Source organism: Dicentrarchus labrax, unplaced genomic scaffold (genome assembly GCF_905237075.1).
Source record: "Dicentrarchus labrax unplaced genomic scaffold, dlabrax2021, whole genome shotgun sequence".
In the NCBI taxonomy this organism is placed as follows: Eukaryota; Metazoa; Chordata; class Actinopteri; family Moronidae; genus Dicentrarchus; species Dicentrarchus labrax.
In genome coordinates this window covers 9,829,367-9,856,585 of record NW_026136712.1, presented here as the reverse complement: position 1 = coordinate 9,856,585, position 27,219 = coordinate 9,829,367, and the positions used below count along the sequence as shown (strand labels likewise).

The following is a 27,219-nucleotide window of genomic DNA, read 5'->3' as shown; positions in this document are numbered from 1 at the left end:
ACATACAGGCCTGTAGCACAAAGTTGAGATCAGGCATCCACCCACATTTAAGAAGGTTTTGTCTGTTGAGCAGTTCTTTGTGGCTCTGTCATGCTTCCACGCTGACAGTCTAAAACAAACAACTGCAAAATGTAAACAAATATGTTTTTAGATTTTTATTCATTCAAATAAACCTACATCAAATATACATATTTAATCAAGATTAGAAAAATAATTAAATATTTCAAAACACTAAATGTCACACATACAATAATAGCCACCACCCTACAGAGCAGGACTGAGTTTCAGAGTAATGACTACTGTTGCTGTCGGACGCACGGAAATTAAATACATAAAACTGCATTTCATATACAATTACTCCCGCCATGAGCAAGGAGTGTTAAATAGTTTATATTGGGGCTTAATGAAGCAGTATAAACTCCTCCAAATAAAAGTATCTAACACTGTAAGGATGATGACGAGACTTTCTCATGCAACATGTTAGTATAGTAAATAGTGAATGAATGAAGAATACAACACCAACTACCAAGTATTATAATGAAGGTAGAATCAGATAAATCCCTTTTTAAAGATCATTCTTCTTAATTTGAGGTAAGGTTATAGTATTTGCATATTAAAAGTTTCCTGTTAATGAATCTACTCAAAATCTAAACTGGCAAATCTAGATTTTTTTTTCGATTTCCAACCAAATTACCAAGACTGCTTTATTGGCTCAAAAAATGTTTGCCTCCAAAACAATCTACCTTTTATAGCAACTTCCATAAAGGTCACTTGGATTGCAAACAACTCACTTTTTTTCTACCTGATGTTAATCAACTGACCTAATTTTGTGAAGCCAAATTATTGTTGAAGTGGTTAGTCTGAAGCTTCTACAAAAATCTGACCACTGCACTGTTTTACAACTACAAGTGTACCACTTTAGCCATCGATATAAATGTTCCAAAAAGGTGAAAACCTGTCTGGAATCACCTCCCCAAGTAAAACCATTAGGCTTTGAAATATATTAGCCAACAGATATAAATTATTAATAGATATAAATTAGTGTCTGCATAGCGTTACGATTGGTTGGTGCACTGGCGGGAGTCAGTTCTAATACCCACTAGGCAAAGAGCTGATCGTCTAGGCTCATCAGTGGATAAAAGTCATTAGTAAATGTAGCATCGGCCACATCCTGATGTGAGAGTGTATTCATGTGGCCTTGGAGCTTTTTTTTTTCTTTTTAAGTATTTACACGCCATAAGCAGCATTTAAATATGCAGCACGAAAGACACAAGTAGCAGCCACAGATATAGTGTTTAGTACTAGGCACAATAATAGGGCTGATAAAAAAATGCAGCCTCACAGGTTTATCCTGGCACTGTGGAAGGGACAACCGGGACAACCATACAGTACAGGATAACGTGTATCTGGGTGGGCGTGTTTTCACAGCAAGGGAAAGGGGAGTAATCCAACCATAAAGTGGAATCCTGTGTGTGTGTGTGTGTGTGTGTGTGTGTGTGTGTGTGTGTGTGTGTGTGTGTGTGTGTGTGTGTGTGTGTGTGTGTGTGTGCGTGTGTGCAAAACCATTGTTATCTGAGCAAGGTCCTCTTCAGTGTGGAACATGGCCAGGTGTCAGCTTTGGGTCTTAATGTGAGGAAGGTTTTTCATGTCACCCACCTAAAAGTGGGCTTAAAAAGTGAGCCATAGTTCGTCCCTTTCAGTTCTGCTCTCTTCGTATGACCCCTGTCTGTCTGCTCGTCTGTCAGTACCTCCTCTTTCCGTGTTTCCCACCATCAGTCATGCAGGTTTTAGGCCGAAGAGCTGCATTGAGGCAGAACAAATTCCCTTTAGTTAAGAATTAGCACATTAACATGTGACTCAATAGTTATTTTACTACACAAGCAGTCCAGTTGTTTCCCTGACTGACCTGGATCTGCTGTCTGCTTCTTCTTGTTGTGATGGACTATCTGATTCTCATTGGTCATCTTCACATCCTGATCCTCCACGTAATTACTGCAACACAGCAAGAAAATAAAGACGCAGCAGAAACATTTAAGTGAATTTGTTGCATCTTTGGCAAACTGGGAAAAGACACAAAATGGAGGGCTGACTGATAACAAAGCTTGAAGCCAAAGGGTCCAGGCCTTGAGACCAAAGATGGAGCTAGAGGAGTAACGAAGGAGAGAGGAGGGACGGAGGCATCACAAGTCAAGCGTGTGGTAAGGAGGGTGTGGGATGGCTGGGGGACAATTGAGGGCACTGAAGGACTCTTCAATACAAGGGTGACCACAGGGAGGTGCTGACACGGGTGCCTTTAGGGACTCTGTTACTCACTGTTGGTGGTGTCTTCTGCCACGGGGGCTGAGGTGGAGAAGAGCACATCTCTGTTCAAAAAACAACTCCCTGCTTTGGTGACAGTGGGGCTGGATCTAACCTTCTTTGTCAATCCATTAGTTTCTCTATTTTAGACTTTGAACTGCACATCGAATGGTGTTGAATTAATACAAAGTAGTCAATCTACATCATAAACATGCAGGGTACCTGATGACAGTGTTCCTCTCACGCTGTGTGATGTAGGCATTGTCTGTGAACAGGATGGTGTGGTAGGGCACCACTGGATCGCAGGTGGGCAGAATGCCGTGTGCCACATGGCTTACACTGTCCAGGATGCCGTTATACACCAGGAGGTCGTCCACCAGCAGCTGTACATACACACAACACACACACACACACACACACAGACAGACACACTGACTAATGCTTGTGGTCCAAATATGAAAAAACAAGTGACTGTCCGTCTGACAGAGAGGCTTACCCCAAACTCCCTTACTCCCCTGTGTGTTGTCTTTGAGTAGTTCCAAAGTTTGATCATGGACACCGTCACTGGCTGATCAAAGATGACGTACACACGGTTCACCTATGTGGAAACAATCAATACACTAAGTACTGGAAAACAAACTTCTGAGTGTGGCAACTGAATGCACTGTGGCCACTTATTCTTTCTCTTAAATCCTCACCAGTCCAGGGAGCACCGGGGCTAACCACATATGTCTTCCATCGTGGGTACTGTTGACTCCATCTATTAATTTATCTGGAGTCCTCACATCACCGCTCACATTGTCCAGTACATTCACACTGTCTGGAAAAGCAGCTATGTCTGGTGGACATGGTGTTGAGGAACAGACACTAACGTATATTATATAACAGCTATTCATTTGCAGTTAACTGTATGCATCCCCTCTCTGCATATCTTCAAAACCGGACTGATCGTGTAGCAGTTTTAACTTTTTAGTTGTTTAAACCTTACTGTGTCTCCTTCTTCTAAGTCTCCTTTTCCATCCCACACTGAAGTAAAGTCACTTTACTGTGACTGCAAAAATTTTTGTCGGCACTGACACGACATAGAAAGAAATATTTGATGAAATATGTCTGAATTTGTTTCATTGCAACTCCTCATTATAGCATCTTCTTCTGATCTGACCAGTCTGTGGCGCCAGAACACAATAATCCCTCATGGTGTCAGAGTCGGTTTTAATATTCATACCCCTAGATAAGAGAATATTCAGAGTTTGTAACTTTATGTTTGTGGATTTACACCACAAATTATTAACCAGATTAAAAGTGAAAAGATGATATATATATAGGGTTGTGAAGACAGAGGCATGAAGGTCGATGTTAACTTGTAAAAAAGGATACTGTTGTCACTGAGACTGATCTTCTCATGGTTCTGGTCATAAAATTCGAGGCCATTGAGCCCGATGTAGTACGGGTCCCCCCAGGTTGTTAACAGCTGCAGCTGAAAGATGACTGACGGGTAAAGGTCAAGGAATGAAACAACATGTACAGCACATCAGGCCTGGGCTGTGTCCAAAGTCGCTCCCTATATACTAAATAGTGCACTATATCTACCCTCTACTCTATAAATGCAAATTTACTGTGGTAAAAAACTACATAGTGTCTAATTAATAGGGACTAAGGACACAGCCTTCATCTTTACAAAACATCAGAACAGATCCTCCATTTGCTATGAATTCATGATGGCACACAGAAAGTGTGTTCTGGCTGGCGACCCCAATCCACGTTTGGCATAGTAGAAAAAAGGATGATTTGAAAATAAGAGAAATCTAAAGAGAAGACGTTTACTGCCCTTTATGTCACTTGCAATGCACCACAAAACAGTGTTAAAACCAGAGCAGTATCAACTTGCAACTAACAACAACTGTAAGTATCAGTATAAGTATCCAACAGTTGCTCAGACAAATCATTTGAAGATGAAAACTTGGGCGCTGACCACAGTAGTTTCTTCTACACACTTCACTGCCTGTTCTCATTCCCAAGCCATCAAATACAGATGCAAGCAGTGTTTGGTTACTTGCAATCTGCAACTTAGCCACTAGATGCCACTAAATCCTACACATTAGTCCTTAAAACAGTAATCAGCAGATTAATTGAGAATGAAAAAATGCTCCAGCACTAATCCAAATGTATTCATATTTCCTAAACATGTAAATCCAATGTGATTGAATTGACAATGCAAACAGCAGCAATAAACACAACTGTTCACACAGTGTAAGAAGGATACACCCACAAGGCATGATGGGAGCTTCATAGTCCATGCTGGCCTGTTCTTGTTTCTTAGAGTTTCCTCTGAATATGAGACAACATTATAAATTAGGAAATGCAGTGTTCAAACTTTCTTATGAAATAACAGCATATGCTCATTAAATATCTGGCTCCTACTTGGGGTAGTCCTCTGCATTCTTGTTGTTGCTGGGCGTCTGGAGGAAGTCTAAAAAGAGGATCTCCTGGGCAAAGTCAAAGTGACAATTGCCTGGTCCTTTCCTGATCAGGAATCCCTCCGATGGGGAGATGGCAACATCATCCATGAACACATGGATCACCTTCACCTGAAGCAAACATGTAGAGATTTGTGTGTTTTATGGATTCTTTATAGTCTCCTGAATAGAACCTTTCTTGTTAAATGTTAACACTTATAACATTTAGTTGTTTAACAGCTTATTTTGTACAGTATTGTTTGCTATGTTGGGTTTACCATTATTATTTAAAAGGAACTTCGGTCTCTTGTAACAACTGCACCTTCATAGCACATAACACTGTTTGAGCCCGACAGTAAAGGGTCTCACCCCTCTGTATGAGTCCTCAGGGGACTTGTTGTAGTTCCAGATACGAAGTCCGGCGATGGTCTGGGCCTTGCTGAACGTCACGTTCAAGGTGTGGGACTCTCCATAGGAGAAAGGGATCAGCCACATGTGCTGGTCATCATTGGTAATATTGATGCCATCTATGAGCCTGGGTAATGAAAACAGACACTGAAGACTGCACCAAACACAATAATTATATGAAGTCTGGATTTTGATTGAAATGTTAGATTTTTCTGGTAGAAAAAGAGAAAGTAAGATTATTCCACTGTTACTGTGTAGTGTAAGATTTACTTATCAAGTGTGCGCAGGTCGTGTCTGTAATCAGGCAGGTCATTCAGGTCCCTGGGTGAGGCAGCCAACATACTGAGGTCTAAAGGTAAACTCTCTCCATCTTTCCCCACCACCTCTAATCCTGTCATGCCCAAGTAGTGGGAGTCCCCCCAGGTCAACACCAGCTCTAGTCTAAGGCCTGAGGCGGAGGGACAGTTATTGTAAGTATCCAGACAAACAAGAAAAGAGAACTAAACATGATGACAGGATGCGGATTTTTTTACTCACACTTTCCAGTGTACATCCCAGGATTATGCTCCATGTTCTCCTCAGACTGGCTCAAACTGGGGTTGAGGTGGAGTTTCAGCTATGACGATTGAAACCATAATTGTTTTACACTGACTTGATGGTGTGATGGCAGTTGGGAATAAGGTGCCTAAATTCAGCATTTATCTTTGACATTTAACACCAAAATAAAAACACACCCACCCACAACCCACTGCTGCTAAGGTCTGTACTTACTTTGAGGTCTTCCTCTCGGAAACCGGCCTGTGTGAAGGGTCTTTCCTCTCCCTCTCCATCAGCGGTGCGTGGCCTTTGCAGTTCCTCCTCACACACCAGGCCCTCGGGGCCCTCACCTTCACCTAGGAAGGTTTCGTCGTAACGAGACATGGCCTCCAGGATCTCGTCATCAGTGGTGAACAGGATAGTGTCACCGAATTGGTCCAGTCCTGAGGTGACAGGAGAGTGAGGAAAAAGGAAAAGCTGATCACAAGTAACACACAAAAGGAGCATTAAAACGTGTGAGGCTGTTCTGTTCAGTTACCTCCAGACAGGGTCCCAGAGGCCTTGGCAATCTCACCCCTGAAAATGCACCTTCCATCCAGCAGCATCTCCACCTCCTTCACCCCTCGGAAGGAGTGAATGCGTGACTTGTTGTAGTTCCACACTCGGATCATGGCCACCTGATAGGGGCCTCCAAAGTCCAGGAAGATGGTGTGGCTACGACCAGGAGTGAACGGTGCCAGCCAAAGATGCATGTCATCCTGGGTACGATTGACGCCATCAATCAAGTTAGTGACCACACGTGGATCTTTACCGTACGCAGGGAGAATGTTGATGTCTGGAGGGTCAGCACGGATGTGAGCAGGCTGTAAGGGCTCTCCACTGGAACTGAACACCTCAAGGCCATTGAGGCCCACATAGTGGCGATCGCCCCAGGTGGACAGGATGTTGATGACTAGCCTTTGGCCCTGGGGCAGCACGGGGATCTCAAACTCATCCTCCCGCTCCATGGATGGATCATCATCAGGGCCTTCACACAGTGCCCCCTGAGTGGTCAAGGAGGAAAGTGGGCTCCTGGGTGCTGTAGAGGGGTTGCCAGGGACTGTGGGTGGACCACGGCCCTGGCGCTGGAGGAACTCATCAAAGATGTCACCTTCAAAGCCCATGTTGGAGATGCGTCCACGTTGGCATTGGTTGAACTTAGTGAGAGAGTCCCAGGACTCCATGAGGGTATCATCCTGTTGGCTGTGCAGCTGAGCACGAGAGCTGCACTGCCTCCTGCTGGTGTTCACCAGTGACATCGGCTCCTCTGCAGAATGCACAAAGATTAGCTGTTATTTACCAACAAGCCACAAAAAATAAGATAATCCTTTTATCACTGTAAATTGCCTTCACTTTTAATATCAAACACAGCCATGTCTCATGTGTCTAGTTAAAAAAAAGTAAAAAAAACAAAACACATTCATATCAGGATTCTTCAACCAACCATAAAACTGTATATTTACCATTTCCCTTGTTTTAAAATGTGTTCACAGGCTAGGTGAAGATATAAAAGACAAATGAACAGTATCTCTGGGATGTACAAGTAAAAAATCTAGTATGTTATTTATTGGTTATCTTGGAAATTGAGAGATTATAATGGAAGAGGTAGTCCGCTTTGTAACAAGACAATCTATTTCGTTCTACAATCTTCAGAAAGACGTGTAGATATGACAATTCCCTTCAAATTGGGGTAACAATTTTGATCTTCCAGTTACAAAATGAGATGTTAATCAGCAGCAGAACAAATGACAATCTTTACACAGCACAAAGGCCAGGACAATAATCATGGCTGCTCAGTAAAGTATAGTGTAAGGACTCAAACTAATCTATTTGAGTAGCAGCTCTTTCATTTTTCAAACATTTTTGTCACACGGAGCTGCACCCTCACTCCATAAACGTATGCTCTATGTGATGATTGCCTCAAGACAAACAGATTATACTTCTAAAAAAGATTAAGGGAGCAGAACTTTATATAGAGAGCCAGTGATGAGGCATACAAAAACACAAGATCCAGATAGTACCCTGCTGAAGTAAAGCAAATGTGAATTTTAAGCCTTCAGCTAATATTTATTATTATTATTATTTGGTTGAAGAATCCTGATATAATGTTTTATTAGTCTTTCTTCCTATTACTTGTTTGGGAATTACTAGTACAGTTTAATAATACACAATAACACACTATTATCAGAGATTATCATGCGGAATGCAGAGTTGTAACCTGACCGGTTAATAATAGGTGAAAGCACAAAAAGTACAAGGGAAAATAATCACATCATAACATCAAAGTATCATAACTTTAAACATGGGATGTAGTACCCTTTCCTACCTGTGTTTGACAGTACAGAAGCTCTGAGGTGCTGCTCCTCTGTCTGCCTACCAGTGACTGCTGTGTTTCGGAATGAGCTCCTGCGCCCGCTAATGGGCCTGTCTGGCTTTGGCTCCCCGAGCTCCTCCAGTAGGTCGCAGCTCAGGTCCAGGGAGTTAACCTTACACTGACCCCCGTTCATTGTCCTCTCCATCCCCCTACACACTCGGCCTGGGTTACACGGCAGCTCCGGGAGCATTGAAGAGGACGAGGCAGTCGGAGATTTGGGTTCTGCAGAGTGCTGAGGCACCAGCCACCGGGGCCTCTCTCTGCTGGCCTCGCAGCCCTCTGGAGCTCCTCTGTTCAGGGGCTGCAGCCATTGCGGGGCCACCCGTGAGGAGGACGGCTGGGTGGTTACTGTTAGCTCCATTGGTGTGGGCTGCTCCACCTGCTGCCTGAGAGAGAGGGGCTGTTCTGAGGCAGACAGGTCAAAAGCGTCTCTTTCTGTGGAGGAGCGACGAGCAGAGGATGAAACCCCCACTGGTGAAGGAGTGATGGGTGGTAGCAGTGAATGTGATTTCTCCTGCATCTCTATCATAGCCTGGCTGGCTATGTCTGATGGCTGAGGATTAGAACTATGGTGTCGCTGGGTGTTGCTGCTGTCCCCACCCCTCCTGTCCTCATGGCACTGGGGGCTGGCACCCCGTAGATTGTGTCCTGAAGACACAGGGCTGGAAAACAAGGAGTCTGAGACTTGGAAATCCTGGAGGTCAATTGTGGTGCTGTAGTCAAAGACCTGGTTCCCGCAGCCCTTCTCCAGCTCACCTTCAAACACCAATGTGCTGTTAAGGTACAGCTTTATATGCCGCGCACCAATATCAAGATCCTAAAAAAAACACAGAGCCTCAGTCAAAATACAGTCATTTTCAAAAGTTTGCACACCATTTGACGTTTGGCACCCAGTTGTCCTACAAAATGCTCTTACATACAGAGTAAGTCCAGGCCAGCAGTAATTAGCATCCTCACAGACACCAAGTCATGGCTGCCATGAAGACATGGCTAAAGCCCAACTCAAATCTGCTCAATCCTCCAGACAGTAAACTACTTTAAACCCAAGTTAACCTAAAACCTGTCTCCCACCAAATGCTCCTTACCTTCCAGGTTCAAGTAATCAAGTGATTCTAGATAGTTGTAGTAACACAGAAAGAGACTGGAACGGGGTCTTTGTACCCCTCTATGAAGAGCAGTGAGGTTGAGAGGCAGAAGCCCACGTTTCCCCTAACACTAATCCTCTGGGGCTAATCTCTCACTGTTCCACATTTGGACAAGCTGACTGGCAGCTCAGCCAGCCACTGCTAAAAGAGAACCACACCCCTGACGTAACCACGGCGATGCTGTCATCCCGTATTACAGTGACAACACACAAGCATGTTGGATTTATGAGCTCTGGCGCTACGGACAGCTAAATGAATAATCTCTGAACTCAAGAGAGGGATGAATCAAAACATGTTGGAGGGATTACACTCGTGTTGAACAAATATTATTCAACTTCTTATAAACTGTAATGACACACAAACAAAAATAAAAAAGCATTTACATTAAGGCTTCTGTTGTAGTTCCAGATTTTGATGCGAGATATTCCAAAGTCTGCCGAGCGCTCTGTGTTCCTGATGATGAAGTAGAGCTGGATGGGTGGGTGAAACGGACACGTCCACATGTGACGCTCTTTGGTGGTCTGTTAAGACGAGAGAATAGATGACATCAGCAAATACTTTGTCCGTGTAATTAATAACATTAATTATGGCTGCATGATATCCCACTTAGGTATTCAAGCTCCAGGCCCCTGTTAGTGTGCATGCTTGTTTAGTGTCATGGCCTACTGGGACAATAAAATGGAACAGAGCCACAATTAATGCTACCAGTTAGACCAGTGCTTTTCCTGCTAAGACAAGTCAAAATATCTGCTGTGAAAAAGGGCTACTGTATTTTAAATTGTATCCAAAGAAAATTGGCAAATATGATGAAGATGGAAAAATGCTTACAAAAACATCTAGCACAGGTTATACATAGCTAGATTATGATGTAGAAAGATTTGTGTAGCAGAAATCATTCAAACAGGATGCTGAGGCAGGCAGCAATGACTCACCTTAACCTTTCCATTGACAAGCGCCCCCAGATTCCCGGGGTAGTCAGCGTTCCTGATGTCTAGGTCATGAGGCGATACATACAGCTTCTTGTTTCTGAGGCAGATGAACTGCAACTCAGTCAACCCAACCTGCAAAGCGTTCCCCCAGTTTGACAGGATCTCCATGGTAACATACAATGCAGGAGTGACCTCTGATGAGGACTGCCTTGTCTGCAATGACAACACAAAACATTCACAAGCGCTTCTGTACACTTATGTCTTCATCACACCCGGCAGTATTGGTCATTCTAAACTGCGAGACGGCGTTACTGACTCACCGGCTGCTTGCTATAGTCTGTTTTGACACTCGGAGCAATGTTGTAGCTGGGCCCTGTTTCAAGTTTCTCCAAGGCTTTCAGCAGTTTCTGTTGTTGCCTGAACAGAAGAATGACACCCTCAGCTCTGCTGCTTTGTCGGTTGTCCATGACCTTCATGTTAGTGGTGAGCGATGGCTGAGCACAGCTACACTGATAAATAATTATTCAAGGTCGGAGGTTGTATACACCATAAATCTCCGTTAGTATTAGCTTCTATAAAACACTATAATGTTCATTCTAACACGGCAGGATGTACCGGATTACGATATGTCTTTCTATGGCCCTAGAGCCAGAAGGTATATACAGTATTGGGTTGTTTAAGAACCTTATTGATTCAACATACCTTTGGCCCATAAGCGTGATTCTTTGCATGGCCAAAGTGACAATGTTATCATCTTTGTCGTGGCTGTTGTGGTGCACTAAGCCATTCATCATCTGGTGTCCCCTGCCCTGGATAAAAAGGTAGAAAAAAAGTAGAGTCAGAGATGCATAAGCTTTAGAGGAAGATTTTACATGTAAGCCAAATCCATAACAATCATGTCTGATTCATTATGGGCGGAGAGTGCAAAGAGATATCAGGCTGAAATCTGGGTCATCATAAAAACAACTCTTAACAGTAAAGAAGTTGAGTAGAGGTGGGACATGTATAGTGTGGGGCAGGCAGACCATGTTGCGGGTGAAGAGCTCAGGACTCTGCACAGGGTTGTTTTCTCTCTGGATGGCCTGGCGCACCATGCATGCCTTCTCCTCTGGGTCCCGCTCCTCAACTGAAGCCTTTCTGGCTGCTGACAGGGGCCTCTCCACTCGACTCCATGGCCCTAAAGCAAGTAGCACACATTTTTAATCATGCACCATGCTATCAAACAGATCTATCTACAGAGACCTGTATCAAGAATTTTATTCCTAAATAGGAAATCTGCCATTTGTGGACTGTATACTTTAAATTGTAGAGCTTGTTAATCATGAATCTCAGTTAAGCACTGACATTTAAAAAAAAAAGTAAAAAAAAAAAAAAAAAGACTTACTCTGGCCATCCAAGCTGTCTTTGGAAGGTGGCCTATCTAATGTTTTGCTCTTCACCAACATAGGCTTGGTAGGTATAAAGCTGTCAATGTTCTCTTTCCTTTTGGCAGACAGAGAACGTTCAATCTTACGCCCTGGAATAATGGAGAAAGTTTTCAGATTAGGAATATAATGTGATATTGAGAGTTTGTAGGCATAAAGGGTTAATGTCCTGCGTCCAACGGGTTGAGTAACATAACACTTGAACTGTGCACTGACGGCAAATATATTTGTCTATTCTTCACATGTACAGGTCAATGCTGATGAAGCAGATAACAGGGAGATGGAACCACTCTGGACAATTAAGACTCACCCTAAAAATCAATGATACATTTACATATGAACATGGAGGCTGAAGCCTACCTTTAAGTGAGGGTCCAAAGTCTAGGACAATGAGGTTTGCTGAGTCAAGATGGCTATGGGAGCCGCTGGGCCGAGGGTTTGAGGAAGACTTGGAGGATGAGAGAGGCAGCCCCAATTCATCCAGACTCTCAGTGCTCTCCTCCCTCTCAATCTGCTCCTCCACCCACTCCTCGTCTGACTCCTCCCCTGCCGAGCCGCGGTGGCTCCGCCGCATGCTAACCTCCAGGCTTCGACGCAGAACCTAATTTACAAAGGTCAGCGTTTATGTACGCATCCATGTACACAGTCATCAAGTAAGCACTGACAGGCACAAACATACGCACATGAATGCTGACAGTTTAAGCATTCCTTTGATCTGTGTGACTACCACAAAAAAAACTGTCATGAATTAACACCCAGGAGCATGAAACTAATTTAGATGATTCACTACATCTCAAGCCACCTTCACAAGAGGAAATAGTACGTATTTCTTCTTCTGCTCACCTTCACTTCCTCAAGGTTGAGCAGTACCTTCTCACTGAGCTCCTGATTTGCTTGGCCCCCTTGGCTCTCAGGCCTGGAGCTGAAGGAGCAGGGACTACGAGGCGAGCGTTGACTAGAGCTCTGTATGAAAAAGGGTGATTGGATAAAGGGGAAATGGCAGAGATGGAGAGATGCTAAGTAGTACAGACAGATGCTCCTGACACATAGCCCCTCCCCTAGAAAAAACACCCACACACACAGGCTTAGCAGGCATTGTCATGTCTTCACTCTACCTCCATGACTACACTTTCATAGGGCTCAAAATCCTCAGAGTAGTGCTTTTCTGGGGGGATCAGCAAACTTGGTCCTTCTTCTGTTCGAATTCTGACAGAATCCTGTAAAAGTGACAAAAGAGGAACATCTTTTGATATGTACTTTCACAGGAAATTATTTATTTTTTGATACAGCACAATCGAGCATTACAATATTAAGTAATTAGAAGCCTCTACCTGCACCCATTCTTTCCTCTGGACCTTTCCTGGGGCAGTGTGGCTCCTTTTCCTGTGGGTCTGCTCTAGATTACGGCTATCTTCAGTTAGCTGGTGGGCGCTTCTACAGACATCTGCAGATGAGTAAGAGCACAGACAGGAACATGAGCAGCTTGCAGCAGACTATTGCCTCAGAGGCGAAGGAACACACAGTCGCATACGCAGATGGTCCACGGCACATAGAGGAAGACTGAAAAACTGGCTGCCAGCTACAACTGTCACTATCATTTATTCACTGGGACTGGGCGTGGAATTATGCCATGCAAACTACAAGCTGAGGAGTGGTGGCTATTAGCTGGTGTTCCATATGGTCCTTGGAATGACAGAAGGAACAAGAACAAGAGTATGAGATGGTGTCTTTAATTTCAGTGTAAAAAATTCCTAGAACACAATGGAGAATTTAAAAAAACTGAGTCTTATGTAAGAGTTTGTACTTGTCCGTAGGTTTATTTTGGTCCAGCAGTAGCATACCTGCTGTACGTGCAGGCCTCCAAGCAGATGGGGAGGTGACAGACTTGTGGTTGGAGGTCTTGGGCTGATTCCTGCAGGCTTCAGCATTGGCTCCGTTAAGATAAATGGAAAAACCTTGTTCAAGCTGTTCCAACTCAATCTCCCTGGGGTCTTTGATTTTAAGGCGCTTTAGGATCCTGAAGAGCAAAGAAAACTGGTAACTACCTCCACAATTATGAATAAAAATCTGGCAAACAGCGTATCACAGGTTTGAGATTCAGCACACTTTTGATCTATTCTAACCTCCACTCTCCCACATGCCACACACTAATTCTGTGTATCTCAAAGCGAGGAACCAATCAGTGCTCCTATTAGGCAGCACTGAAAGTCATGGAGGAGTTGTGCATCTCCACTGTGAAATCCAATCTGTCTCTCCCCAGCAGCATGTGCACACACTTCACCTGTTTTTGTGCTGGAGGGCGATTAAATATTCATCCAGAGTGTCATCCACAGCAGAGGCAAGCTTCTCTCCTTGGCACGTCTTACTCTCCTTCAAGAACACGAGCATGAGTACACACACACACGTGATGCAGAGTCAGAAAAGCATACATCAGCTGTTTGACAAGACTCCTCATTGTTGCACAGATATTCACATCCACAGACTACAATCAATCTCAACTTTATTCTTTACATCACAAAACGTAAGCAAACAACTCGCTCCTCCCGTCTTGAATGAATAAAGCATCATTGCGGCACATGCAACGTGGAAAAAAAACATTCAGTTGGTGTCAGTCGTGATGGTAAAAATGTGATGTAAAAATTGGGGAAACATCTGAGCCCTCAACGAGAACTGATCATCACTTTAACACAGTTGCAAGTCTTAAAATTGTTGGAGTCCGGGTGTATTCATCTGTGAACAGTCTATAATAACACAGCATTTGTCTCGCATTGTTTTGTTAACTCTAAACGCCTGCACACTTTCAATTTTGAGATGAGGTGGCAGAATAGTGATCACAGCAAAAAAAGCACTGCTGAAAAATATGCATTAACTACTGACTCAGCATGGACCAAGGTCCCCGAGGAATAAATCCAACAGTTTTATGAATACATGGCTTGTCAAATTCAGGCTCTTCTTCAAAAGTTGGTCCTGCCCTTCATTCATTAGGTGTGAGTAACAGAGGGAGTGGAACAAGAGCCATCACATCCTGCAATGATGTGTCTTTGCATAATACATAACGCACAGCCATTTCAAATAAACTAGCATTGACAACGTCAAAAACCAATGATCCATCACTTAAAATTTCATGTACCTAGAGAATGAAAAAACAACTGATCATCTGTGTTTAAAACTAAAGCCACTTTTAACAAGATTTGTATTGTACAAACACATCTGTCTTGGAAGGAGCATCAGTTGTCCTCATAACACAGTCATCTGAAGCTCATGCCATTTTTTTAAATTTACAAATCAACATGCAAGACGAGCAAAGAAATCACAAAGCCCTTACTCAGTTTCTACAAGTCAACTAGGCTACAGCATCTGTCAGTGCCAGAAGAGAAGCAAAGAAATGTAAAGGAAGAACAGAGAGTACTTGTTAGTGACAAGAGAAACAGAGAAACAGCTGAGACGCTGCTGTAAAACATGGCATGCATTGTTGCTATAAATACACTGAAATAAATCAGAGAGCTTCTTGATGGTGTCAAGAAAAATAATGACAAGTACTGACAGCGCAGATGAGTCGTTAAATAAAGCGATGTTTGCTTACCTCGTTATCCATCGTGTGGCTGCAGATGCTGTTCACATAACACTCTACCAAACTGTGGAGAGGGGCGATGAGTCTTGAAAAATACCATTGAAATCTGTGTTGTGTTGGATTTCCTCTGCAGAGGGAACACAGACGAGAACCCCAAGGTTACCTGTGACATGAAGCCTCAATTACACTGAATTCACTTCGTTTAAAATGTCGCCCCACCCGCTGGACGATTCAGCAAAACCAATACACAATAATTCCCGATATTTCCAAACCGGACGTAACCTAATCTCATCTTCGCCAGAAAAAACTCGTTTTAAACATCTTAACGTTAACCGGACTATTTGTTCGGGGGGGTTACCAGATGTGCGGTAACGTTTGCTCTATTGACTTGTTGTGAATTCACTTAACAGCTAACATGTTAGCCATTTCTGACTATGTTAACACGGTTATCTGGCCCTTTTAATTCCCAGTACCACTGCGGGTTAAAGGTTTATCGCATATATTAACTCCCGGAGTTATCCAGAGGCGACGTTAGCAATTACAGCTCCGTTAGCACTGACGCTAACAACAAACTGAAAGCTAGCGTTAGCATTTTATCTACTTTAACATTAAATAACACAAAAACTGGCTTTCGCTCTCTTGTACAACCTTTACCCTGGTTGCATTAAATATTATAAAAATACTTACTGTCCCTGTAAAACAGTGCTTTGTTAGCCATTAGCTTTGAAATGAACGAGTTTTTCTGTGTTTTCTCATGTGCCCAGTGTTGGTTGGTAACCAGGATAGCAGTCCACCAATGGAGAGAGCCACATCAGTGTCGGACACGCCCCCAGCCTGTCTGCTCTCTGCCAGCTGCTCCAACATCCGTACAAGCCTCCACAAAACCCTGTGCAGCAAAAAAAATAACCCACTGTTTTTGGAGCACTGAAGACGGCATCATGCGGGCATGTCATTCAGCATGGCCTGGCACAAGGTTACAAAGAAATAAAGAGATATTGGAAGTAATCTCACACAGATTTCCTATGCTCAACAGTCAAAAGTTCAACACTGTTTTTATTTATTATAAATCAATACATTTTATATAAAAAAAAAAGGACAAAGGGGGTCTGAGATAAAATCATTGTAGATGTAAACCAAATAGCTCAGGTTATGGCCACCACACCGGACCCATATCACAGACTCTTGATTAGCCAGAATGTCTAGTTAACACTCATCATTCATTCATCCCAAAACACCCTAGGCTATACTTAAGATCAATCTACAGGTTTTAAAATGGAAATAATGTGGTTGACATCAATCTCTCTGCAAAGCATTGCAAGTATAGCAACTAAGCATGCCATTGGTTTTTGTGCAATCCATTACAACCATCACCAGCAGCAATCGACATTATTTGTGAAGTGCGCACACATTTTTTTTTTTTTTTTTTTAAATATGGTAGTTTAAGGATGTGAAGACTCTTAAACTCCTGCAGGTAAACAATATAAGATTTGTGTGGCGCCCAGTGTAATGGTCCTGAATGTAACGCAGGTTTAGGCATCTTCTGTCGAGAAATGACCTAGACCTAGCTTTAGCCAATATCTTGAAAATAGGTGGACATCAAAATGGTACATGCTAGAGGTCAAAGGGGAGCACAGCCAGCTGCTTAAACAAGCTAAGCCGCTCACTGCACTAGTAGCACTCAAAAACACTCAACGCAGAAGAGAGGGTGGGTCTGTTAACATGGAAACCAACTTGGATTTTAAAATGGATGTTACAACTTTGTATCATTTTAAAAAATAAAATGCCCTTGTGACAGAATTGTAATCCATTACTGTTTGCCGTGTAATTACAGGCAAACAATTGTGAAGGCAATACAAGTGCAACCAATTCATCCTCACACCACTGCAAGAGTAAAGCATACAATCTAATGACATTAGTCCAATAAAAATGATTTCACTGACTCCTGACCCTTGTGGTAAATCGCATGTTTTGGTAGTAAGAAATTATTTGTAGACCAGTTGTGCCAAATTTCCCTTCTTCGTTATTAACAATTTCCTCGTACAAAACATATCAGCAGTGTTACCAGATCAAAATGAACTGTCTAAATGATAACTGTGGGGAACGGTTATGGCTTTCTGTTGCCTGTTTTTAAAACCTTTACTGGGCTGTATCTGCTGGGTTATGGTAGGAAGCTGTGGGTTAAAATGGACCACGTGTCCAATTACTTAAAAACACTCTTGGGAGGAGAGAAAAGTAAAACAATAACTTAAATAGAAGTGCTTAAAACATAACAGTTCTTAGAGCCCTTTCAGAAACTGAAAAAATAAGGTTGCAAAGCAGGAATCCCAGCCCAACAGGAAAGGAGAGCAAAATGAACAGCTGTAATGGTAATACTAATATTCATCCAATGATTCACAGATGTACAGTTCACACGTAGGTCATATCCTTCCCTTCCTTACAAATATTTCTTGTTTCCTGGTCAGTGGCCCCCCCACGTCTGTGAGCCGCGGCTTCCCTCTGTTTCAAGTCTATCTGTGGTGGGAGAACACTCTGTCTCAGAACACCTCCCCTCTTCCTCCATTGCCACCAGTGCCTGTTCCTCCTCTCTTTTCCTGCGCTCCAACTCCCACTCCACGAAGGTGTCAAAGAGGCTGGGCCAGGCCTCGTCCTCGCTGTAGTTGCTCAGGTCAGGCCCAATAGCCTGGGTGAAGTTGAGGAACATGTTCCACGTGTCCCTTGAGATGCCCCGAATACCTGAGGGGTTCTCCCCCAGGAAGTCCAGCCAGTGCTCCAGGATCGAGGGTGTGTCCTGGGTGAAAACCAGGCGCCACAGGGCGATGGCGATTTCGCGCTGCAGCGAGCGTTGGCCCTCCTCAGCGTCCAGACCAAACTGGAAGGTGAAGCGGTATAAGTCCTTGAAGTTCTCCTCACCCTGGGCGTCCAACAGCATGCAGGGGAAACGTGAGCAGATACCCTCGAGACTGTCTGCCTGGATGGCTTTGCAGCCATCAACAAACTCCTTCCTGGTGAAACAAAGTAAACAGAACCCAAAATCAGAATAATACTGGACAATTTCACTAAGGATGATGAGGCCCAAAAGCCAAATTAACAGCACCAGCTAATTAATAGGCAAGTTTACTGAGAGCTACAATAAAACGTTTTAACGTTATCTGCAAACAAAAGAGCCATGTGTCTGTAAAGACACCGGTAACATCATTGTTAACAGGATACATTTACATTCAGTGCACTGAAAAGTGCTCTTTCTCTCAATGTAACATTGACAAACATGATTTCACTTCAGTGCTGAGGGCCTCAACACGGGCAGATATACAACATAATAGGCTTTCAAAGTCAAATGTAATATAAACAGCTTCAGTAAGCATTAGTTGACAATGAAACATGTTGGTAACCAGAGTGTGGTGTTGTCCAAAGCCTCTGGACAGAAAAGTGCTGAGTTAAAAATCTGAGAGGGGGAGCAGTGACAAGTGACCTGGCCAGCAGGCAGCCCTATTCATCTCCAACACTAACAGCAAAGTGGTAGTGCACAGCAGGATGCACTTCCTGTGTGCCCCCTACCTGACAGTGGGAAACTGCGCGTGTCTGTGTGTTGTTGACCTGCTGAACACTGAGTGTTTGAGGTGGGATGGATGCACAGTAAAAGACTGAAGACTATGAAGTGTAGTTATCAGGCATGAAGCCAATTATTAGTGGCACAAGATATTTTGGTTAGCAGTATCAGGTAATAGTTGTCTGAAAACATGTTATTAATATCAGAGACCATATTTTTTTTTTACACCAGATAGGATGAACTCCCAATTTGTCTGTTAATCAGTACCTACAAGTGCACGATTGATTATAAATATACATTCTTTATAATTAGAGTTTTAAAGTCATTCAAGTTTCTTTGAATTTCTAAAAAAAAAAAAAAAAAAAAAGCCTGGGGCAAAGTGTTCAGTCAGGATTACAGGTTCTCACTGACCTGAAACTGTACATAGTGCTAGTCATGTGGTGGTGTGCCAATAGTCTGTATTTATAACAAGCATGTGATTGCCCTTTCATTGCCTACATGAAAACGAGCAAAGCAAATCTACTTCAAGAAATATGTTCCTAGCTAATACCTTCACATTTGTACACATTGTTAAATAATGTCATTGTGGAACTTTGTGGCAGGAGGATTTGGACTGCCTTTCCTTTAATCCCCTGCATAAAACAAGATACTCAAGTTCAATTGCAGTTTTCAGCCAAAAGCAACACTTCAGAGGTGTGGTGCACCTGTAAAATGGCACTAAAAAACTGACTTATCCAGTGCGCTGAGGAGCTTTTGTAGCTGGGGTACATGGTCTGACATGGATCAGGTTGTTTGTAACTAATTATCAAAAACTGATCAGCCCCCAAACTGAATCCCCGATAATGTTGGCACTTTAGGTAACATAGTTGACAGCATGTTACAGAGAAAGAGAACTGGTTTCAAGAACAGGTCTTTTTACATCACATGTTGTTTAAGATTTTATGGGGAATATCGCTCTTTTTGTATTTTCATCTTCATTAGATAGATTTATAGTGAAACCATAAACATAGGGAGACAGACGTATAAGAAATGCAACATGAGTTTAAGGATACTTGAAAACAGCCTCTTATTTGCTAATTAAGTCAGGGTAGGTACTAATGAAGCTATGTGTTTTAGTCATCTCTGGTTACTTGCTATGGCCAATTACTATGCAGTAGTTATGCTAGTTTATCCTGATTAACAAATACCAGTGACAACACACCCCATTCCCTTCAACTGCGCCTTACCTTGTAAACTTGCACATGGTAGCGGCTTGAAACTTCCAGGCAAGAACAAGCACACGAAACTCTGCTGGGTCCACACACAGGTCATTACAAAACTTCTCCATGCCTTCCTCCAAGATGGCGTCTTCATGCTCATCCTTGTAGCAGCAGAACAGCTCATTAATGCGCAGTATTGACAGCCCGTCTCCATCCAGACACTCGTCCTTGCGTGGTTCGCCCATCACTGCAGGGATGACCGGGGTCTCCACTGTGACCTCCAATGCCTTCGTGCCATTCGACAGCTCGCTGGTGGCTTTGCTACACGGGGCACCGGGCTCTTCTTTGTGGCCCCCACCACCACCAGCACTGCTTCCTTTCTTGTGGGACTTGGAGCCGCTCTCTTTGTCTCCACTCTTACTCCCGAGTGAGGACGTCGGATTCTTACACTTTGTGACACACTGGCCCATGTCTTCCTCCCTGGTCCCTCGTCTGTCTTTCCTCCACACCTTCAGTCCCCGTCCGAACCACCTAGACGCCTCTGCTCTGGCCTGGCAAGACGTCTCAACATACCCTCAGGCCTGAGGTGAAGAACAATTTAAAAATGTTAATTGCCATAGAGTGCAACTCTAAACTGAGTCAGTCTAGCTCACATTTAAAAAGGTCAAGATCCACATTTCTGTGGCTTTTAGCAGAAGGAAATCAAACCACAGGGATTTTTGAACATTAAATGTCAAGAAGTCACCTGTGCCAAATCTGCCACAATCCAGGTCTTACACTGCCAGACTTAAGAACCCTAAAAAATGAAGACCAGAGAAAAAAAAGTCTGTATGTATACATTACATACAATGCAGTTTACCATAGAAACCTTTACAACAACATTAAAGACATCAGTGCTAACCATAGAAACCTACGGTGGTAGAATTGGTTTGGTGTTACACAGCCACTACCTAATTTTATTATGCTTTCTTTTTAGCTTTATTGTGGTACTTTTTATTTCACGATAATGCTATGTACTGTATACCAGCAGTAAAGGCAGTAGCAACATGGACTTAATAACGTTATCATTCTCAACCTTCAGCAGCAGAAACTCAATGTAAAGCACTTTCTGCTTTGGGGTTAAGAAAAACTGAGAAACATAGTTATTTGTCATGTGTGCCCAGGTTATTTTTAAAAAGCTATATAAGCAGTGTACATAAACAAAAGATAAGGGGAATAATGTCACACTTAAAAGTAACATAGCTGTAGGGATTCTCATAGTTTCCAATATTTGCAATAATCAGGGCCACTGTTGTAACTGAGGTTGTGACTGGCCACTAAAATAACTTAATGACATCAAATACTTCTAAACTGGTCAAATCAATCTAGTAGCCCAAGTTCATTTTTATTATGACCATTTCATACATCCACACACTTAAATTAATGTATCAGCCGATCACTAAAAGAGTAGAAGGAAATTACTTACAGTCACTCAGATGGCATTGGACACTGATCAAAGTGTCTTTCTATTCTGCTCCATCATTGTGACCTTGACATCCGCAATGCTGAAAAGACACATTATCTTGTCATCATAAGCAGAAAGTGATAGCCCATCATACCCAAACCTGCAGGACTATTTCAGCCAACATGCTATGAATATGTCATTTGAGCACAATACAATTATTTTGCCTAATTGCGGGGTTATTAAATTACTGATTTATAACTACAACGAACAGTCTGTGCTGAACATATACTGTACAGTGTGGACTTAAGCAAGCCTCTCTCTCCCTCTCTCTCTAAGGTGAGGTGTCCAGTGACAGACCTCTCACAGGGCACAGCCACTCTTTGTTCATTAACTCTGTGGTAAAATCCCACAACTTAATAGTATCTCCTGAAACCATCTCTTACTGTTGTGATCACTGGTGTTGTCAAACCACGACTCTCGGCCTAACATTAATAAAGACTATGTTTAATCACCATCGGAGCAAATCGGCTGTACTGATCATTGCAGTGGGCATGTTGAGGCAAATATCCCACCAACCCATCATGGCTAACTTCGCCTAAGATATGATGGACATCTAAAGGAGAACTTATTCATTAGTTTTTAATTATCATCCTCAATAAGCTAGCGTGCTATGTTAGCCAAACACTTCAGTATCCAGCCATTAGTTCAGACAGATTCCTAAAAACTGTCACAGATACAAAAGTTAAGCTAGAAGACAAATGAGTGATAGTTACTACACTGTTGTCAAAGCTCAGCCTCGGTTAGACAGCTGATCTTAACTCAAGTTGGCTGACATTAATGTTAATTTTCATCAAGTTATGTAGATTGGGAAGTAGCGAGCACAAACAGGATCAAGTGAGCTTAACAGCACAACACTCAAAAATGTCATGTAAACAGTGTTTTTATAACCATTTACATCCGGCGATTATAACCACCCACTGATTCAGATGATACTTGTTGTGAAGCCATTATTGATCCACTAAACATCCCCGCCACCGGGCCATTTAAGATCAAAACTGCCTGGCCCTGACGACGTCGCCATAGCTAGCTAGCATCAGCTCGGTTAACCAAAAGTTAGCTATCGGCTAAGCTAGGTCTTTCGGTTAAGACACCGAGACACACCACAATTACCCTCGTAGAAGAAACTTACCCTTTTGGAAATTTCTATCGTGTGGCATCGGATGTACATCACTCCGGGGATGCCAGGACGAATGAAGTAGTCGGTAAGTTGTCCAGGGCAGCGGACACACACAGAAACCAACTGAGGCAAACTCGTCGCGTTAACTCAGATTGCTAGCACGCTAGCTGGCAGCTGACAAAAACTTCCACATCGATATCTAATTAAACTCCGCTTTTCTTTAAAAAAAAAATAAAATAAGTAGAAAAGCTATCAACCAGTGTGTGCTTTTGAATCCATTTGTATTTGTGTTCGCTCTTTGGAGTGAGTTAAAAGACCCCCCCTACTTCAGACGAGAGCTGACAATTTCTTTGTGCTTCCCCCTTTTAGTCATTGAGTGTAGCTAACGTTACATTGTGGACATTTTCCTGCATCACTTCCTCCCTGACGACCAGCAACCAACAGCTGATCTTCAGCTCAGCGATGGCAACGATACTAATAAGTCTTTTTAATTTATTTTTAATTTTATGTGTTTGTAAATGCAACATTACACCCAGACGGATAAGTTACTCACTTACTATTTAGGTAATGTGTTTCATTGTACAGTGAGACGTGAGAATAATACTGAACGCTGGGAAATGTGTACAAACTCATCTGAAACAGCTCAAACTCATCAAAAATAAAAATATAAAATAGTGACTTTTATAAACGTTACTACTTCTTTAAATAGGTGAAACATCTCCAACTTTATGTGCTTTAAGTAGAGACACTTGTTTATATGTGTGTGTGTGTGTGTGTGTGTGTGTGTGTGTGTGTGTGTGTGTGTGTGTGTGTGTGTTTCTCTGCTGCAACCTCTTTTTAAAAGCCAGCTCGGGAAAGACGTCATCGTCAGGCGACAAATGTGTGTCTGCTGTCGTACTAGCCTCTTCTTCACACACCGTCGGTAGGTCAAAGCTTATAATAGTCAATAAACTGCCACACATAATGAGCGATGAAGGCTAATGCAAGTCATTAATGTGGGTGTCTCTCGCCTAGCTGTTAATTTAACCTCTGTACTTTAACAGCAGATGGTTTTTTTTTAAAGGGCTGTCAGGATAATGCTCAAGGATAGCTAGTTTCATGTTGATAGGTGATGATGTTGCCTCATGTTTATTGTACGGGAAACTAGAATGAATTGAAATGCGCTGATAGCGTTATTCTTATTATGAGACTTATTTTTAACACCTATCAGAACAAACAATTACAGCCATGTAACTGTTACTTAAGGCTCTGTTGGGGAGGGGGGGCTCTGTGTGTGTTTTAGTGACATCTAGTGTTCAATAATGGGAATACTCAAATCTGTCAAATGTCCCAGGTTTACTGGATGTCAACTGGACTTAATAATTTGATTAATTGCATTTTCGTTTGGGGGTTTGCACTTTGCTATAATTCAACTTTAATTAGCTATTCTTGTGTGACTCTCTTTGTCATTTAGTTTTAGTTGTTCTGCATATACATTTAAGTTGTGTTTAATCAAATTCCCACACTTACTGAGACAACGAATACCTGGGTATTATTCCAGCGTGGTACTGGTTGATTTCTTGGTATCTGAGCAAATAATGTCAATGCCATGTTTAGTCTGCTGTGTGCATAATACTTAATGGGAACTTTGAGGTGACAGGATACCCTAGGTGGGCCTTAGAGCCCCCTAACAGATTAATTAATCCATGGGAACACCAGGCTTTCCTCTCTTCTCTGGTTACATGGTCATACGTGTAAGTGACGTCCAGGCAAATTGCTATCAAACTGTGGGCCTTACAGGGGGGGGAAGTGTGTAATCATTATTGTAATGCCCTCAACCATGTCAACAAAATATATATATTTTTAGCAGGAATTGAGCATTATAAACAAACAGGACTAACAGGGTTTTAATGCCATTATTCTTTCCTGTACAACTTCAGTTTCTTTATTGTGAAGGTATGACGGCTTCCACTCGCAGGACAGTGTTGTCACTGTACATGCGGGTGTTTCGCATCGCCCGAACTTGGCAGACACAGAGCGGGGTTACAAGTGATACAGAGACTGAGAGAAAATACATTCTTCAGGAGGCCCGCACTCTGTTCAGACATAACCAGCAGGTGTGAACAACAATGAAATACCCTGCTCACAGAAATGAAGAAGCAGCAGTTTTAAGGAAGTTTGTATGAGTAATATTTTCTTCTGTGTGCCTCTCCTCAGCTCACAGATCAAGAATCAATAAAGAGGTGTATAGAAGAATGTGAAGCAAGGATTGAAATAGGTAAGAGTGGAGTGGAGAGATGCCACAAGTGTCCTTACATAAGCCTTGACTAAGCCTTATCCTACTCAGCTGAGGGCCACAGTAACAGTAATAAGACAGTAAGATTGTCAACCAGTGTGATAGATACAGTATTGCTACACTATTTTTCACTGAGTGACTGACCAAATTCAGTTGAAGGTCTTGGGTGTTTCAGCATGAGTAAGCAGAGGAGTAGACATATATGGTTTTGATTTAAAAAAAGAATTGTAGAATGTAGGAAAGCAGAACCATTAGTATGAATAGGGTTTATATATAATTTAGAGAAATGGAAAAACCGGTGGAAATTACTGACACAAATAAGATGAGAAAAGTATTACGCTCCTGCATGCTTGAGGATTTGTTTTTTGATTTTGAAGAGATTAGTTCAGTTGTGGGTAAAGAGGCAATTTTACACCCATGTTCAGCTCTTTCACCTTCCCCTCTTTAGATTACAGCTGCTGTAATTTGACCACAGGGATACTTCTACAGTAAAACTTTACATTACCCGCCTTTGGAAGGAGAAAATCAGGCAAAAGAGATTAAATTATGAATTAAAACAGAACAGAAATCACCCATATAGTGAGAAAATCAGATGCAGGACTTAGAAAGCTTCCTGGCTTTTAAAGAGTGATATTTTGTTTGATATTCAACACTGACACTGTCGTTCTTTTCACAGGTTTACATTACAGGAACCCTTATCCAAGAGCTGTAAGTATTAATCGTATCTAAAACAGAGTAGATATTTTTTCCGTCTGTGTGAGTTATTGCGTTGTCAAAATGTATTCAATTTTGTCCTCTGAATATTTCCCTAGACGTACCTACCACCTATGGGACTGGCAACTCAGAAAGGCAGAAAGCTGCGAGCACAGCAGCGCCTGAGGAAGCAGGCCAAGCCAATTTACTTACAGTCACATGACGAGACCTGATGCTCGATATCCTCGCTCCTCGCCAAGAGTTCGAGTTACCAAGGACAGGAAACTAGAGTGCAGTCACAAGCTGAGTTGTTGCAAGCACTCAATGATGCAAGAACACCCATCCTTCAGGAAAAAGCCACTTTTCATTGTAATTTTTACTGAAAACTGCGTAAACGTGTGTTCTAACTGTCGGTGGAGAGTCCGCTTCTGTTCAGCTCAGGGAGCCTGTCAGCGTGGAGTAACATGTAATATAGGATCATGTTGTATTTTTTTTTTTTTTTTATTTGTATTTTGTTAAAAATGTAACAGACACTTTACATTGTTTTTACATCCAATTGAATCAAACAGATTAAAGTTGGTGTTTAAATTGTTTCAAAATACAAATACACATTCAATTAATAGTAATGTTATTAGCAAGTAATTAAACTGCCAAAACAAATAAAGTTGTCTTAAAGTGTTATATTCTAGTAATACATTTGTGAATTGACCATTATCTCTCTCTCAGCTTGCACCTTTTAAGAACCACCCCTGATATTGGCCCCATTCATCAGCTTTTCAGTATAGGTAGCCTGTTTATAAGTAGAAAATATTAAATAAACTCCAGCAAAGGTTAACAAGAACACAGAGGAAATATGTATTGTGATTTAACTTGTAATAAGATACAAAATGTCTACTTTTCCATCTATTCGCCTGTTTGTTTTCAAGGGAAAATGTTTTAGACTGAATCTAAATGTCTTAATTACTCGATCAATTGAATATGTTCTTGTAAAGGAGATCTGACATCTTCTTTTCCATATTTTTTTAAGACCCTCATTAGGCTCTGAGAAGGCTACAGTAGGAGAGAACAGTTCAATTATTTCATTAAAAAGTAAACAATTGAATATTTGTCTTAAAATGTATGTTGTTTTTTTCTTTCTTTTTGGAAAGAAACACATGAACCATCATTTCAGACTTGGACAATACTATACTCGTATACACACACAAAAATTTATGACGTAGTTAAGATAAAGCCTGCTCTGGGAACGGCCTCAGTATCGTCATTATAGCTGTCAAGGTTGAATTGGGCATTTATTCTTTAGCTCACCGAGGTTACGAACTAGACCCACACATTTTTGGCGCTTTGCCCTTCATCATATATTGATGATGTCAAGCTCAGCTGACCTGCTGGATGTTCACCAACCTGAGAGGAGGGCCGGCAGGAGTGTGATGAAATATCCACATAGAGCATTTCTTTATTGATTTAAATCACTGTGGTACTCTCACATCTGTGTATTGAATCTCAAATCTGTCATCAGTTATTCCATATTCATAAATTAATAGTTTGTATAAAATTGATAGACTCAGAATGCCACTATTCTACCCAGTATGTCTGTTTTTTTAAAAGATTATGGAATATCCGGCTTGCTTTCTTAGCTTTGTTTCTTCCTCTTCCTTTTTCTTCCTAATAATGACACTCACGATGAACAAGAAGTTTGGTTTATA

At 42.1% G+C, this 27,219-nt stretch overlaps 3 protein-coding genes across 8 annotated transcripts; 1 reads left to right on the top strand and 2 right to left on the bottom strand.

The window, feature by feature from the left end:
• Positions 1 to 140: 140 nt before the first annotated feature.
• On the bottom strand, positions 141 to 15,982 carry LOC127373818 (katanin-interacting protein). 4 transcript variants are annotated; one of them, XM_051418642.1, is made up of 29 exons: positions 15,869 to 15,982; positions 15,194 to 15,308; positions 13,892 to 13,980; positions 13,452 to 13,627; positions 12,942 to 13,054; positions 12,726 to 12,827; positions 12,454 to 12,573; positions 11,971 to 12,211; positions 11,571 to 11,702; positions 11,212 to 11,363; positions 10,889 to 10,995; positions 10,507 to 10,603; positions 10,190 to 10,399; positions 9,641 to 9,778; positions 8,065 to 8,929; positions 6,238 to 7,005; positions 5,934 to 6,142; positions 5,700 to 5,778; positions 5,433 to 5,610; positions 5,124 to 5,289; positions 4,720 to 4,886; positions 4,562 to 4,626; positions 3,676 to 3,786; positions 2,997 to 3,136; positions 2,795 to 2,896; positions 2,521 to 2,681; positions 2,314 to 2,340; positions 1,907 to 1,992; positions 141 to 1,800 (listed from the first exon to the last, which is right to left on the bottom strand). In XM_051418642.1, the coding sequence occupies exons 2-29, from the start codon at positions 15,203 to 15,205 to the stop codon at positions 1,742 to 1,744; spliced, it is 4,872 nt and encodes a 1,623-aa protein (XP_051274602.1). In that variant the 5' UTR covers positions 15,206 to 15,308; positions 15,869 to 15,982; the 3' UTR covers positions 141 to 1,741. The 4 variants fall into 4 exon arrangements, with proteins under 4 accessions (XP_051274602.1, XP_051274603.1, XP_051274604.1 ...); XM_051418643.1 differs by having other exon boundaries at positions 15,194 to 15,344; positions 15,869 to 15,980; XM_051418644.1 differs by lacking the exon at positions 2,314 to 2,340.
• A 234-nt stretch (positions 15,983 to 16,216) lies between these two features.
• Positions 16,217 to 22,708, bottom strand: dcun1d3 (defective in cullin neddylation 1 domain containing 3). Its single transcript, XM_051418658.1, has 5 exons — positions 22,561 to 22,708; positions 21,393 to 21,471; positions 20,673 to 20,723; positions 19,955 to 20,508; positions 16,217 to 18,183 (listed from the first exon to the last, which is right to left on the bottom strand). Exons 4-5 carry the CDS (start codon positions 20,395 to 20,397, stop codon positions 17,640 to 17,642), a joined length of 987 nt encoding a protein of 328 aa, XP_051274618.1. The 5' UTR covers positions 20,398 to 20,508; positions 20,673 to 20,723; positions 21,393 to 21,471; positions 22,561 to 22,708; the 3' UTR covers positions 16,217 to 17,639.
• A 216-nt stretch (positions 22,709 to 22,924) lies between these two features.
• On the top strand, positions 22,925 to 26,197 carry lyrm1 (LYR motif containing 1). 3 transcript variants are annotated; one of them, XM_051418660.1, is made up of 6 exons: positions 22,925 to 23,013; positions 23,397 to 23,470; positions 24,468 to 24,644; positions 24,745 to 24,805; positions 25,500 to 25,531; positions 25,636 to 26,197. In XM_051418660.1, the coding sequence occupies exons 3-6, from the start codon at positions 24,486 to 24,488 to the stop codon at positions 25,747 to 25,749; spliced, it is 366 nt and encodes a 121-aa protein (XP_051274620.1). In that variant the 5' UTR covers positions 22,925 to 23,013; positions 23,397 to 23,470; positions 24,468 to 24,485; the 3' UTR covers positions 25,750 to 26,197. The 3 variants fall into 3 exon arrangements, with proteins under 3 accessions (XP_051274620.1, XP_051274621.1, XP_051274619.1); XM_051418661.1 differs by having other exon boundaries at positions 22,981 to 23,112; positions 24,484 to 24,644; XM_051418659.1 differs by having other exon boundaries at positions 22,981 to 23,112.
• The last annotated feature ends 1,022 nt before the right edge of the window (positions 26,198 to 27,219 follow it).

Bases quoted from the DNA above. Each gene is read 5' to 3' on its own strand.
- LOC127373818 (XM_051418641.1), bottom strand. From the start codon at position 13,998: ATGCTCGTGTTCTTGAAGGAGAGTAAGACGTGCCAAGGAGAGAAGCTT. The intron at 5,611-5,699 runs GTGAGTAAAAAA...CCTCCGCCTCAG, and splicing joins TGGGATGTACACTGGAAAGT to GCCTTAGACTAGAGCTGGTG. The intron at 4,887-5,123 runs GTGAGACCCTTT...TGTTTGCTTCAG, and splicing joins CTGAGGACTCATACAGAGGG to GTGAAGGTGATCCATGTGTT.
- dcun1d3 (XM_051418658.1), bottom strand. From the start codon at position 20,397: ATGGGCCAGTGTGTCACAAAGTGTAAGAATCCGACGTCCTCACTCGGG. The intron at 18,184-19,954 runs GTAAGGCGCAGT...TTGTTTCACCAG, and splicing joins ACCATGTGCAAGTTTACAAG to GAAGGAGTTTGTTGATGGCT.
- lyrm1 (XM_051418660.1), top strand. From the start codon at position 24,486: ATGACGGCTTCCACTCGCAGGACAGTGTTGTCACTGTACATGCGGGTG. The intron at 24,645-24,744 runs GTGTGAACAACA...GCCTCTCCTCAG, and splicing joins TGTTCAGACATAACCAGCAG to CTCACAGATCAAGAATCAAT. The intron at 25,532-25,635 runs GTAAGTATTAAT...ATATTTCCCTAG, and splicing joins GGAACCCTTATCCAAGAGCT to ACGTACCTACCACCTATGGG.